At 44.0% G+C, this 13,699-nt stretch overlaps 1 protein-coding gene across 1 annotated transcript in view; it reads left to right on the top strand.

The window, feature by feature from the left end:
- Nucleotides 1-207: 207 nt before the first annotated feature.
- st6galnac3 (ST6 (alpha-N-acetyl-neuraminyl-2,3-beta-galactosyl-1,3)-N-acetylgalactosaminide alpha-2,6-sialyltransferase 3) overlaps nucleotides 208-13,699 on the top strand; it is a gene marked incomplete at its 3' end in the record, with an annotated part of 34,660 nt that continues 21,168 nt past the window's right edge. Inside the window, exon 1 of the mRNA XM_083689800.1 lies at nucleotides 208-274. Coding sequence (XP_083545926.1) covers nucleotides 257-274 — 18 coding nt within the window. The 5' untranslated portion in view covers nucleotides 208-256. The remainder of the gene's footprint in view (nucleotides 275-13,699) is intronic.

The raw sequence follows: 13,699 nt of genomic DNA on the forward strand, positions 1-13,699 counted from the left end.
CAGACGTAGTCACATGACACAGGAGGCGGTGCTGCTGTATTCACCGGCCAGTAGCAATAAACGTCAATCCAGGCTCCATGGAAAAGCGAAGAGAACACGAATAACGGTACGCTACAATATTTATGGAAATGATCACCACGATAACACCGAATATACGTCGCGCGCATGAATAAATGCACACAACAACAAACACAGAACGGTGTTTTCGGCTCGCCACGAAAACAAGCGGTCCACCATTGTCTGCATAGAATTTAGGATGGCCTGGATGTGGAAGGTAAGTCGGGGTTCTCACATAAATTACTCCTAAATAGAGAACATATTCTGTGCATTCTATGACTATCAGTATAGTTTAAAATAAACGTATGGCCGCAAAATAAGACATTTGCTTTGAATGATTGATTATTATACTGTGTCGGTGAAAGCTCTCGTTTGATGTGAAGCGTTAGTGTTTTGGCCACCTATTGTGGTTCACTGGTGGAAAACGACCATCCATGGGTACAAAATAACGTGGAAATTAAATGGAAAGGCCTACTGCCAACATATACGGTTACATTAAATCTACTTTATATTCACATGCTGTTCTCATGTTCCAATACCCTTTAGTAAAACAGACACCAGTTTGGCACTGAGTATGCAAGTATTTCGCCCATTGCACCCAAGTTAATTAAAGTCGCTAAACAAATGTTCCAAGGGTAGAGCTATTGTTAAAAGTCTAGCTATTGTCAAAGCTAAAATCTGTAGGTTGAGCTTTAAGTCTAGTTCACATTAAAACATTTCCAGAAAGTGACGTAGGTCTATGACTCAAATAACGAAACTATTTGGCAACCACACCACACCACACCACACCACACATACACTCACACTCACACACACACACACACACACACACACACACACACACACACACACACACACCTTTGTGTTCCCTTTCATTTTGTATGTAACACAGAGTAGCCTGTAAAACCGCTAGTTGTCAGAGACGTGTAAAACAGGGATCATTGACCAACCACAGTCACCATCAATGTCATTGATGCCAGTGTCAGCGATGACACCACTGAAATGCAATGCAGAGAGGACAAACTCTTGGCATGCCCCTATATACAACGCACAAGTCTCACTTGCCAGATCATGAGCTGTGCAAAGAGAGTAACAATACAGTAATCCTAATAGCTTACGACATTCAGAACACTCTGAATCACAGCCTGTTTTCCAGTTCATTTTTATAATGAGAGCTTGTGAATAAGCTATGAAGTGGAACCCTTTGTTAGCCTGTGTTTTAATTGGGAAGAGTTCACCCATGAAGTGCTGTGTGTGGAGTTGGACAGGCTGCAGCTTTCAGCCTGATGAAAACTGCTATGTTACTTGTCACACACACATACACACACACACACACACACACACACACACACACACACACACACACACACACACACACACACACACAGACAGACAGACACACCCACACACACACACACACACACACACACACACACACACACACTTGAGAGTGAAATCAATGGGGTGGTGAATGGTGATTGTCATTGTGAGTGCCCCAGTTCCAAATACTCTCAGCGATGAAAGGCACTTTTCTACTTCTTCTTGTCTCCTGTGATTGTGTTACAGCTGAAGGCTGGCTGATAAAGAATAACCTGTCGCAGTTTTAGAGGCACACTATAGGGCACCGGTCGGGTGTTGAATGTGTCCTCAGCCACTACTGTGACATTCAGAAAGAATTCTACTGATTGTTGAGTCACTGATTAGAATTTGAGGCTTTAAAGTTGAGCTGGATTATTTGAATTTCTAAATGTTATGCTTTTACAGTGTGCTTCTTTGTAGTTTCTCTCCATACTAGATCCCCATTATATAATTAATTTGCTTATGGGGCCTCATTTTGGAAGCTTAATTAAACCTTTATAAAACCTACCTGGTTTACAGTAATGTGTGACAGAATATATGTCACATTCATATAAAAATATATGTATTTCACATAAATATTGTCACTATTGTCACAGTTTGCTTTGATATCATACATGACCTTGCCTGTGTTGTTTTTTTGTTAATTAAAACAAACAGGCAACATCACATGTTGAATCATTTCCATTTTCTGCAGCCTTCCTTTTCAGTCTTATTTAGCCAACACCCTAACTCTGAGCGTGTGTCTGCTTTATCATGGTAATGTAACCTACATCCACAGTGGCCATGCCCACAGCCAGGTGTTGCAGCCTGGGCAGGATGCTAGGGGCTACGCATTAGGGGCTAGGGGTCAGGGGCTAGGGGCTAGGGGTTAGGGGCTAGGGGCTAGGGGCTAGGGGCTAGGGGTTAGCTCGACCACTGCTAACACAGGGAGATGAATGCAGTAATCCGGTGTGCTACAGTTTTAATGAGGCTCGCTGACCCCGCTGTCAGAAAGCTGCTGAGAGGGGATTTTTTCATCAACATGTGGATAAAATGAAGATCATCTAGTGAAGATAAAACTAGTAGATTGAACTGCCCTTCTATTTAGTATACTGACATTATCAAGCTCAGCATGTTGTAACAAATCACAATATATTCAATGTTGTAATACAATACATGCCATTTAGCTGATGCTTTTATCCAGAGTGACTTACATTGCAGTGAGTGCATACATTTTTCAGTATATACAGTCCCAGTGGGAATCAAACCCACAACCTAAGCGTTGTTAGCACCATGCTCTACCGACTGAGCCATAGAGGACCATGTTGTCAATTCATATCTATTTCAACCACCGGCCATAAGGAATCAGCGGCCCATATACTACATGTAACCTCAGAACACACAGCCAGAGGTTTGGATCTCTCAGGTTAGATTCTGTTTATTTATACAAGGCATCGGCATCACACTGGTTGAGTCATGGTGCACAGGTCATTAAAGTTAAGTGACACTGCTCTTACTGGAGGGGGAGAGAGGATTTGTCACCAGCCCATGGCTCTACATGGTGCCAGTTTTGTATCAGGTTCGTTGTGCTTGTTTACCTGTAGACATTGATGATCCTGATGATACAAGTCTTCATCCCTGGATTAGGGGAAGGACTTGGCAAGTGATAGCAGCACGTTGGACTTAGGACATGAGGCAAAGTAAAAAAACAAAACAAAAAAAAAAACAAAGAGAGAGAGAGAGAGGGCAGGGTAATAAAGACTGTTTGACAAGGACATTTGGCTTTTATAATTTCATTTATTGTAATTGTGTGTGTTTCTCCTCAGCAACCAGACAGTGAGATGGCAGTTATCTGCAGCAGGCTGAAACTCTGAGTAATGGCTGGTGGCTGGTCCCATGCAGTGTGTCCTGATCTGACTGTGCTCTGCCCTTGAACCAGACCTCTGAGCAGGCAGAAAATCCCTGTAATTGCATTAGTGTTGTCCAACCGCAAGCTCTGTGCCTTGGCTGCTCCCCATAGAGGAAACAGGCTTTTTAGCTCATTTTAGGGCCAGCAGACCTTTAAAGCTATGTCAAGTCTGATGTTTTCATCCACAACTGCAATAATGTAAGGCAATTAACCGGGGTCTTAAATTTCTGATCCCCTCATACTGCATGATTCTGCCTTCAAACGTTGCTCCAGTCAAACCTCTAGTAAATTGGCAGAGATGGACACGCGCACGCACGCACGCACGCACGCACGCACGCACGCACGCACGCACGCACGCACGCACAAACAAACAGTTGCAGTGTCAGGTCAGACCAGTATAATCTCAGTATAACTCAATGGCCTGCCCAGTGGGAGCTAGGTCTGATCACAGCAGAGGGCCCCTCCTGAGGGCTCTTGACTCATAATCAAAGATATCAATGCTACCGCTATTATCTCCAATGGGAGTCTAAGAGAAGTAGTCTACAGAAGTGACACATCATATCACTACCGGTGTGAATTATACTTATTACATAACAACATAACATAGGCCTCTCTCTGTTTTTTATGTTGGGGGGAAAGTTCTGGAAGTTTCTTTGCCTGACCTGACCTGTGATAAAAAAACAAAGAATTGTGCATCAGTTCAGTGATTCATTATTCTTGGTTATGCTGCATCTGTTCATTTTACCGTCCTTGTTTTGTTTATGAGGGCCTCTATTTAGTATTATAATATTTCTGGTCACACTCTTTTGTTTGGGTTTGCAGTGTTTTTCTCTGTTAGTTTGTTTATGCAGATTCCCATTTCCAGCTCTTATTGATTTCAGACAGCAGGTGGATGTTATTGTTGTTGTTGTTGTCTGCTGCTGCAGCTGCTGACCCTACTCATGGGACGGGGCGCTCTCGCTTCCCCCTGATTCTGTCAACAACCGCATTGCAGTGAGGACTCTCATAGACTCCCATAGATGTTATTGTTACTTGTTATTATTTTTTTTACCACTGCCAGTGGTCCCACCGCCTGTTTGTTGCCCTCAAAAAGACTCACCGCTCAGAACAGGTGCTAGTGACTGGGTGCATTTTAGTAGCACTGAGCTAGGCTGGAACTGATAGTTTCCAATATTTGAGAGAAGCTTTAAAACAAAGGCTTGTTTAGAGAATCCTTGGCCTCCAGACTTGGTCAACATTTATGTTGTTTTTGCTGGCCAGGGTTTCTAACTCGCCGCTGAATGTTGATCCAGGACACAGGAAGAGGGCTGTGTCCTGGATCAGCTGACCAGTTCTTTGTTATGATTGGCTCAGAATACTCCCTTATCTCCATCCTAAGGAAGGTTTAGAAATGTGGTTTGGTAACTTTGCTTACCCCCGTGACAATGATTCAGCATTAAAAGAACATGGTTTTGAGATGTTTGGTTGAATGTCATTACTAGCTCTATCTATAGAGCTTTCCAGTTTACCACTGAATCTCAAGGATCGGTGAACATATAAATTGAGAAGGAAATCATAGTATAGTGGCCTTATTATGACAATTAACTTGAACTTGACCTTGATTGGATTCATAATGCCTGTGGTATGAGGGCATCTTTGTACTTTTTCTTATGATGTTTCAGTATGGATGAAGGAGTTTTTGTTTCATTGTTGGCAAGCTATATAAGCACACTTAGTTAGTAATGCAGAGACTTGCAGTGTGGTATCCTTCAGGGGAAATGTTCTTTTTGGACACGGTTCTTAGACAAATAAAAACCGTAGGAAAATGTACAGACATGCCAGATGTCTTTATAGTCTGGTAGTCTAGCAAATCGTCAGAGTAATTTGGCCAGCTCTGGAATACTGATTGACTAATGCTGGTCCCCAATGTATGTCTCAGTCTCAGGAACATTGGTTATGTCTGGTAAGAAGGCCTACCCCCTCCTCCTCCCCCATGACCCACCAGACTGCTGTGAATTGAAATAGCATCCCTTTATTTCAACTGTTTTTATTAATAGCATATTTATGCACTTGTTCTGAGCCCAGTTTGAGCTTGGATGTTCTGTGGTATCACAGTCAGTAATCATTAGCGGTGTGATGGAGTTGTCCCCCAGGGTACAGCGATGAGTTTCAGGGAGAATATCCAATGCTAAATGTCAGTAATCTTGCACCCTCATCTGGCAAATCGAAATGGATTTCTGCTGATCGATGTTTTTTCACCAGCCAGGCTTTTATTTTCAACAGCCAGGCCCCCCCTGCTGCCTATGCCCTTCAACTGAGAATGATTGGTATGTTGTGCCCTGTTCTCTCTTTCATCATTAGGGTAATGCTTTTTATGTGACCACAGATTAGCACACTCTGAAAAAGCCGGGGAGGATGTATTAGGGGCGTCTACTTACTAATTTGAAGGGAACAGTACTGCAGAGCTGAAGTGATCTTCAGTTTTCTTCGTGTTGGTGATAAAGGAGTAGGACTGTGCTAGAGGTGCCACATAGCCCTGGCTGAGTTGTGGCCTGGATCATTTGGACCTCCTTGGGAGATGGCGAGCAGCCATGGCAATTTCATCAGGGTGGCCTTGTCCTTGGCACTGCAGACTGAGAGACTCTCTCTCTCTGGCTCTCTTACTTGAGCCATCTGTGTAAGCACTAGCACTTAAAAACTCTAATATCAGGATATAGAAAACTGGCAACCATGAAAAGTTAATGCCAGTGTTAATTTTTTAATGCCCGGAACAGTGTAGTTTTAAATGCGGGATTATGAGAATCTGTCTAGAAGGAACGGTCTTTAGCAGCGTTACCATAGGTCTCTTCTCTTTCCACATATCTTCGGACTGGAGCAGATGGTGTGGTGGAGTTGTTTCCAGCACCGTCCCAGTTCTTAGCAAACGAGCGAGAGCTGGAAATGTGTCCTTTTTTAATATGTTGATATTTTAGAGCTGATGATGATCCGCTGTGGCCGAGGAGGATAACCAGGTCACACTGAAAACATCTGAGAGCCTGAGAGCAGACATTAACAGATGAACCCAGAGCAGACATTAACAGATGAACCCAGAGCAGACATTAACAGATGAAAGGCACAATTGTTTAAAGTGCTCTGTTTCAGGGAAAAGCATGGCAGATGTGTCAGTCACTCGCTAAAACCTACATGTGAAGTGAGAGTGAGAGTGATGGTGATGGTGATGGTATTCTTAAAGGTGTTTCCATCTCCAGAAAGTCAGTTATAGTATTTACTTTTGAGTCTCTGAGTGCAGCTTTTCTTTTCAAGGCAAGATGATGTTTCCGTAAGATTCTAAAGTAGCACAACAGACGTTTTTTCCCTGTTAATTAGTAATTCTTCACTTTCTTGAGTGCACATCAACCTTCACGTACAGGCATATATATAGTCTCTTCAGACCAATTTCTGAAGACAAGATGGTATTGTTTTGCAAATTATGTACCAAAGAGAGAGTCACGCTGTTTAATCTCTTACTTAAATGGATTATATTCTATTTGACTGACATCACATTACACATATACAAAAGTAGAGAGTGAGGTTTGGCAAATTAAAGCACCCTACTCACACACACACAAACACACACACACACACACACACACACACACACACACACACACATACACAAACACACACGAATACACACAACAACACACACTGAGGAATTGGGATTTGGTTTCTCTGAAGAGGGAGTAGAGGCTGATCATTGCCCCCTGATGAGCACACACATAAACAAAAAAACAGACTGATCAGGATTAAGTGTCTCTTTGGCACTTTGTGTCACAATGATGTGCTATCATGCTACCAGGATTAGGGTGTTTTGGTGACCTGAATTGAAGGATTTGTATTTAAATGTCACAGTTGATAGAAGAACACAACTGGAGTGGTATTTTCCATCAAGGGCAACTGTATTAGTAAAGGGATTTACAGTTCCGCCAGTTGATGCTGTGGTAATCACAGCATTTTGTGAGAGAGAGGATGGATAACACATTTGGTACCACTGGATCACAAGAATCCACCTCCAGTGTAGTAGCCTAAATACACATATGTTTTTAGCTTTTCAAGAAACATTGATAAATTATATTAGAACATTTATAGACTTAGTTGAGCCAAATAATGGGCCTCCAGTAGCAGCCTGATTGATATTCACTGCTTAATAACGTAACAGAATAGCAGTTGCTATTTGGCAGAGTTATGTATAGGATTACAGAACAGAGAGTGATTCAAAAACTCAAAAAATCCTTTTAAAATCAAGTCACCAGCAAGCTCAGTTTCAGACAGAACTCATGTCGACATTCGCTGGACAGCTGTGCGTGCGTGCGTGCGTGCGTGCGTGCGTGCGTGCGAGTGTGTGTGTGTGTGTGTGTGTGTGTGTGTGTGTGTGTGTGTGTGTGTGAGAGAGAGAGCACTGCCCCCTCTGCTGGGCTTTATAGGGATCACCACAGGATTCCTGTCAGAGAGATACACTCCTGTCTGTTTACTGTACTGTGTGCTCCAGTACTCAGCCACATTGCTGGTGCATCAACCTCCCACTTCAGACTCTAGATCCATACCAATAACAAATATATCCATTGATTCAATGAATGTGAAAATCCTATGTATTTTGAATAAACAACTGTGTTTTGTGCTGCATACCCCATACAGAGACTTCAATGAGGTGAGTATTCTAATATGAACAATGAAGAAATCATTATGCTGCAATGAAAAGAGGGCTACATTACTGATCTTCCATCCACATTCATTCACATTCACAGAGGAGATGCAGGTTATGTGACCTGCTGAAGGACACAGCATTAGTGTGTCCCATCTATGCAGCAAACCATTAAGGTCAGAGCCCTGTCACGCGTCACTGCTTTCTACAGAGACAGGTTGGCAGTGGAAATGACACTAGTCCGTCTGGCAGTCTATGAGTGCATACCAATGGAGGCTGGTGGAGGTAGAAATCGGAGGAAGGGGTCATTGTAATGCATTGAAATGGAATGAGAAATGGTATCACATGTGTTTGCGGTAATGTAGCTCCTAAACAATGCAGCATCAACAATCAATCAAACAAATCAGCAATTCAATACAATATCATATTAATAAAATAATGTATGTGGCAGCAATATTCACAATGTTGATAGTACTGGTGCAGATGGTGCAAATGTGCAATGAGCAGTTTCACTAAACAGGGGGGGTAGTGTTGAGCTATAGTTCCGGGAGGGGGGTCAGAAGTAATGTCCAATGGAACGGGGTGTGTGTGTGTGGGGGGTGGGGGGGTGGGGGGGGGATGGGGGGCAGTTGAACAGTCTTATGGCCTGCGGGTAGGAACATCCTCGATGATATCGGCCTTCCTCTTGCACCTCCCGGAGTAGATGTCCTGAAGGGCTGGGAGCTCACAGCTGTGATTAACTGGGCCGCTTTCACCAACCTCTGCAGGGCCTTCCGATCGAGGTGCAGCTGCCATACCAAGCGGTTATACAGCCGGACAGGATACTCTCATACTCTGCACCAGTAGAAGTTTGTGAGGATCTGGGGGGCCATGCTGAGTTTCCTCAGCCTCCTGAGGAAAAACAGGCACTGTCGTGCCGACTTGATCACTGTATGGGTATGGTGTGACCATGTCAAGATGTGGACACCGAGGAGCTCGAAGCTGTGAATTAGAATACGTTCCAAGACACTGTAATAATGTGTGTAACTGTCTGCAGCTCCACTTTGGAAAACTTTCTCAATTGCACTGGAATTACTTTTTAAAGATCAACATGCTTGAAGTAATATGATGAATAAAGTAATATGCCCAAATGGTCATCACAAGAGGAGTTTCTGTTTCCATCTCCCTTTCTCATTTCCATGGACACGACGCAGGTTGGAAATTAGGGAGAGAGAGAGGGAAAGGGGGGAGAGAGAGAGAGAAAGGGGGGAGAGAGAGAGGGAAAGGGGGGAGAGAGAGAGAGAGAAGGGCTTGGTAAATATTTCTTGAATCCCTGATTAATTGAAATTGGATTTAAACTGCTCACTGGACCATGGTGGTGCTAATAATGTGCCAAGAAGGTAGCATTTTTGCAATGCAAATGTAATTTTCAGTTTTTGCCAGAGCCCAGGAGATCTCTGAAAATGGTTACCAGTTATGTTTTTTCATGAGCCATTTTCTCCAGGTTGAGCTCGTCATTATTTTAATGCCCTTGTGCGATTAGCTTTTTGAATGAAATGTGTGTTTGTTGTTTACTGAGCCAAGTGTTAACTATTGCAAAGGCGTTCCTTTGATAATGGATTCATTTCGTGCCTAGGTAGGGCTTAATGAAGGTGAAAGTTTGATTGCTCAATGAAGTATGAATCAATGACTAATTTACTCTATCGCATTACTCTAGTTGTAGGGAATTAGGTGCTGATAATTTCATAATGGGCTAATTTATTGCCTATTCTAAATTCACAAAACAGTTTTTTTCCACCACTATCTGATAGAAGCGTTTGGCTACAGCTGAGGAAAGAGGGTTAGAGTTGCAATAATCTCGCCCACCAGCCCGCTCTCTCATTCGAGCCTGGGGACGAGGTTAGAGTCGCAATAATGTAATAGGGAAAGGATTCAATACCCTCACACAGTGTGAATTCTTCTGTCATTTTTTAGAGGCTAAATTATCAATTTCCACCTGTTCAATCCCTCCTCCCCTGCGATAGAATGCTCATCCTAATAAGGTCATCTCTACAAACGACTGAGGTGCCCATCAATATCCCCTTATGGATCTTCTCTCTATATAACTCTATATAAAATCTAGTCACACACAGACACACACACCCGGACAGTCTGGCTGAGAGAATTATGGTTCTCCCGTGTCTTGGGTTTCAATGATCCCCAGCAGCACTCAGCCCTCTGAACTGAGATCAATACACTCACAGATGAAGCTTCAGTGGGTCCAGAAATAGCCCTGGGACCAGGGGCTATTTGGGCCCCAAACTCAGAGCTGCTGCTAGATAGATAGCCTGTGTGTTTGTTGAAATGGTGCCTGGAACCATAGGTGTTAGTGGTGTAGTGCACAGGTGCCAAAGTAGTCAAATTACATCAATGCATGTTTGTCATTTTTCAATAACAGTATGAAATATACTAGTGTGTGATTGAGTTTTTGGCCTTTTCAACCCTTGAGCTTGATAAATAAGGTGTTTGGGATCATAAGCTGCTTGGCTTTCAAAGGCCATTTTCAAGCACAAATATCCACAGTTACTTCTTCCTGACTTCCAGTCACTCGTCAAATAATGCTGAGTGGAATTCCACATCCATGCATTTTTGTGTGAGTGTCACAATCAAGTTTTACAATCCTCACGTGCAGCCATGCATCGGGATCTAGTTATAACAGTGCTTCACTGAATCAAACACAATGTATTGTGTCTGTCCTCTCCTCTCTGAATCTATAACCTAGTCTGCCATCTATTGCTTATATCCTGTGGTGCTATTGTCCTTGTCCCACTGAGATGCCCTTTTCCTCTAAAAGCTCTATTCTGTAAAATGGCCGATAACACGACCTGGCCAATGATGACCCTGAAGGACGAGGGGATGGGCAGCCAATGATGACCCTGAAGGACGAGGGGATGGGCAGCCAATGATGACCCTGACGACGAGGGGATGGGCAGCCAATGATGACCCTGAAGGACGAGGGGATGGGCAGCCAATGATGACCCTGACGACGAGGGGATGGGCAGCCAATGATGACCCTGAAGGACGAGTGGATGGGCAGAGGACTGAGAGGAGTCATGTGTTGCATGTTCAGCCAGGCCAAGTTCCTCGTCCACTCAGCCAAGGCTGGATTATGGACCGGGCCAGTGGGGCCAGTGCCCTGGGGCCTCAGACTGCCAGGGGGCCTCCAAGTCTCAGGCCGCGCGCGGTGCGTGGCCCAAGACTTCCGAAGGAAGTTGAACGCCAGGGTCCTCAGTGCGCACAGCGCAAGCTGACCACTAGGCCCCTGGGTGCTTATAGTGTGAGCTAACCACTAGGGCCCCCCAGACCCCTCAGTGCTTACAATGTGAGGGCCCCCGGGCTCCTTGGTGTTTAAAATGTGAGCTCACCACTAGGGCCCCCCAGACCCCTCCGTGCTTACAAGCTAACTGCCCATATGATTCACCTTGTTAACAGAAATTAATTAGCTAGCTGCCTTTTTTGCCAGCTAGCTGACCTTACAACCAAATTAGCTGCACTAAAAAGCCAGCTAGTTAACTAGCTATCCGCCTAAAACTCAGCTGTCTAACTAGTTAGGTGACACACAACTTAACTAGTTAGTTACGTGTAAAAAAAAACAGACCGTCTGTTTTTAGATCCACGGAAGTAGATTGGAATAGTGGAATAGTGGTGCTTCCAAAAGGAAAGCCAAAAAAGAAAAGGAGGCAAGAGAGGCAGTTTTGCTTCAAAGTGATCCACTCATTGCCAACTTCTTTCAAAAACCCTATGATAGTAATAATGATGACAGCAGCACTTTTGTCAGCCGTGAGGAAGGAACTAGCATTACTTCAGTTTCCAGTAATGTTGTCACTCCCCCAGAGCCATCCTTTGAAGGCGAACCCTCAACAGCTAATGGTATACAAGAACCATAATTTCCACCTCAGGAGCAGTTGGGCAGTTCACAAGAATCAAATCAGCAACCAAGCCATTCCTGGTGCTATGAGGTCACTGACCCTGCATTATGGCAAAGCACTTCCAGTGACATTGTTAAGTCAGTGCTTATTGAAAGAGGAGAAGTCCCCTTCCAAAACCGCAGTGAAAAATACCCAGCTTCAGTCCGAGATAGAGTTGTGTCTACTGTTTTGCATGCAAACTGTTCTCCAGCAAGCTCGGTGGCTTGAGTCAGGGGCTTAGTGACTGGAAGCACTCTGAAAGAATAGGGGAACACAAAAAGACTGCAGAACACAGACCATGCATGTGGACAAAGTGCAGTGCTATAGATGCAGATCTCATGCAGCAACTTGATGGGGAACGTAAATACTGGAGGGACATTTGAAAAGAGTTGTAGCCAATGTTCCCTCTAATTTTTCATGTGTCTGGGCATACACACAAGCTCCCTGAGCACACTGAGGACCACTGTGAGCAACAATCAAAAATGCTGCGCTACGCAGCAACTGGCGGCAAATTCAAATGTGCGTAACGCAGCAACCGGCGGCAACTCAGCAACTCCGCCGCATTGTTGTTAGCTAGCTAACCTGCATGGTGCGTATGGGCAGGGGACATATGCAAGCACTATCAATGCTATGATTGGCTGCGTAGCGTCAGTAAACCGTATCGTATCATTGGCTGGACACCTGTCACTCACTGTGTTACATTGAAAAATGGTACAAAAAACACATTATTGGTCTAATTAATTAGATTAGATTAGGTCTAATATTAGATATTAATTAATACGTTTATGGTGAATTTTATTTTATGCGCTGCATAGATTTTGTGCGCTGAGAATGTGCGAGCAGTGCGCGATTGCGCAGGCGCGCAGCTTAGAGGGAACATTGGTTGTAGCAGTGGTCAAGTTCTTGGGTGAAAGAGGACTTGCGTCTAGGGGAGATGATGAACGGTTTGGGTCAACCCATAACGGTAATTTCCTTGGCATCCTAGAATTGCTATCACAATTTGACCCATTCTTAACTGAACATATTAAAAAGTTTGGCGGAAAAGGAAGAGGCACAGTGTCCTATTTGTCATCGACAATATATGAGGAACTCATTGAGTTAATGGGTCAGAAAACTCGGCAAACGATAGCAGATGACATTCGGGATGCCAAATATCTTTCAATAATTGTTGACTCCACCCCAGACCTGTCACATGTGGACCAATTGACGTTCATATTCCGGTTTGTTAACAGCAGCAGGAATGTGGTGGAGCGATTCCTGGGCTTTGAGCCAATTGAGGTAAAAGTTTTACCACACTGGTAAAAGTTGAGCAGACTGTGTGACTCTGACGGTGGAGAGCCTTGGGTTGGACCTCTCAAACTGTAGAGGTCAGTCATATGACAATGCAAGCAACATGTCAGGAAAATACAATGGGCTACAGGCCCACCTGAAACAAAAAAAAACCTCTGATAGAGTATGTGCCTCGCGCAGCGCATTCACTTAACTTAGTTGGTGTTAACACCTTAGACGGCAGTAACCCAGAGGCTGACGAGTTTTTCTTAACATGTTGCAGTCACTGTACACATTTTACTCTTCATCCACACACAGATGGGGGGAAAGTCTTTCGGAAGACAGATCGCTGTCCAGTACTCTGTGGAGTGCTCGGGCAGAGTCAACCAAGGCACTGTGGAGAAATTACACCCACATTAGAGAGGCCTTCGGTGGTATGTGATGATAATGTGCAATGATGATAATGACAAAAAACATACTCGAATTGAGGCCGCTGAACTATGTGCTAAATTGGACATCTTAGAGATGGTGTTCATGGCA

The sequence above is a fragment of the Argentina silus genome (genome assembly GCF_951799395.1).
Source record: "Argentina silus genome assembly, chromosome: 18".
NCBI classification, from domain to species: Eukaryota; Metazoa; Chordata; class Actinopteri; order Argentiniformes; family Argentinidae; genus Argentina; species Argentina silus.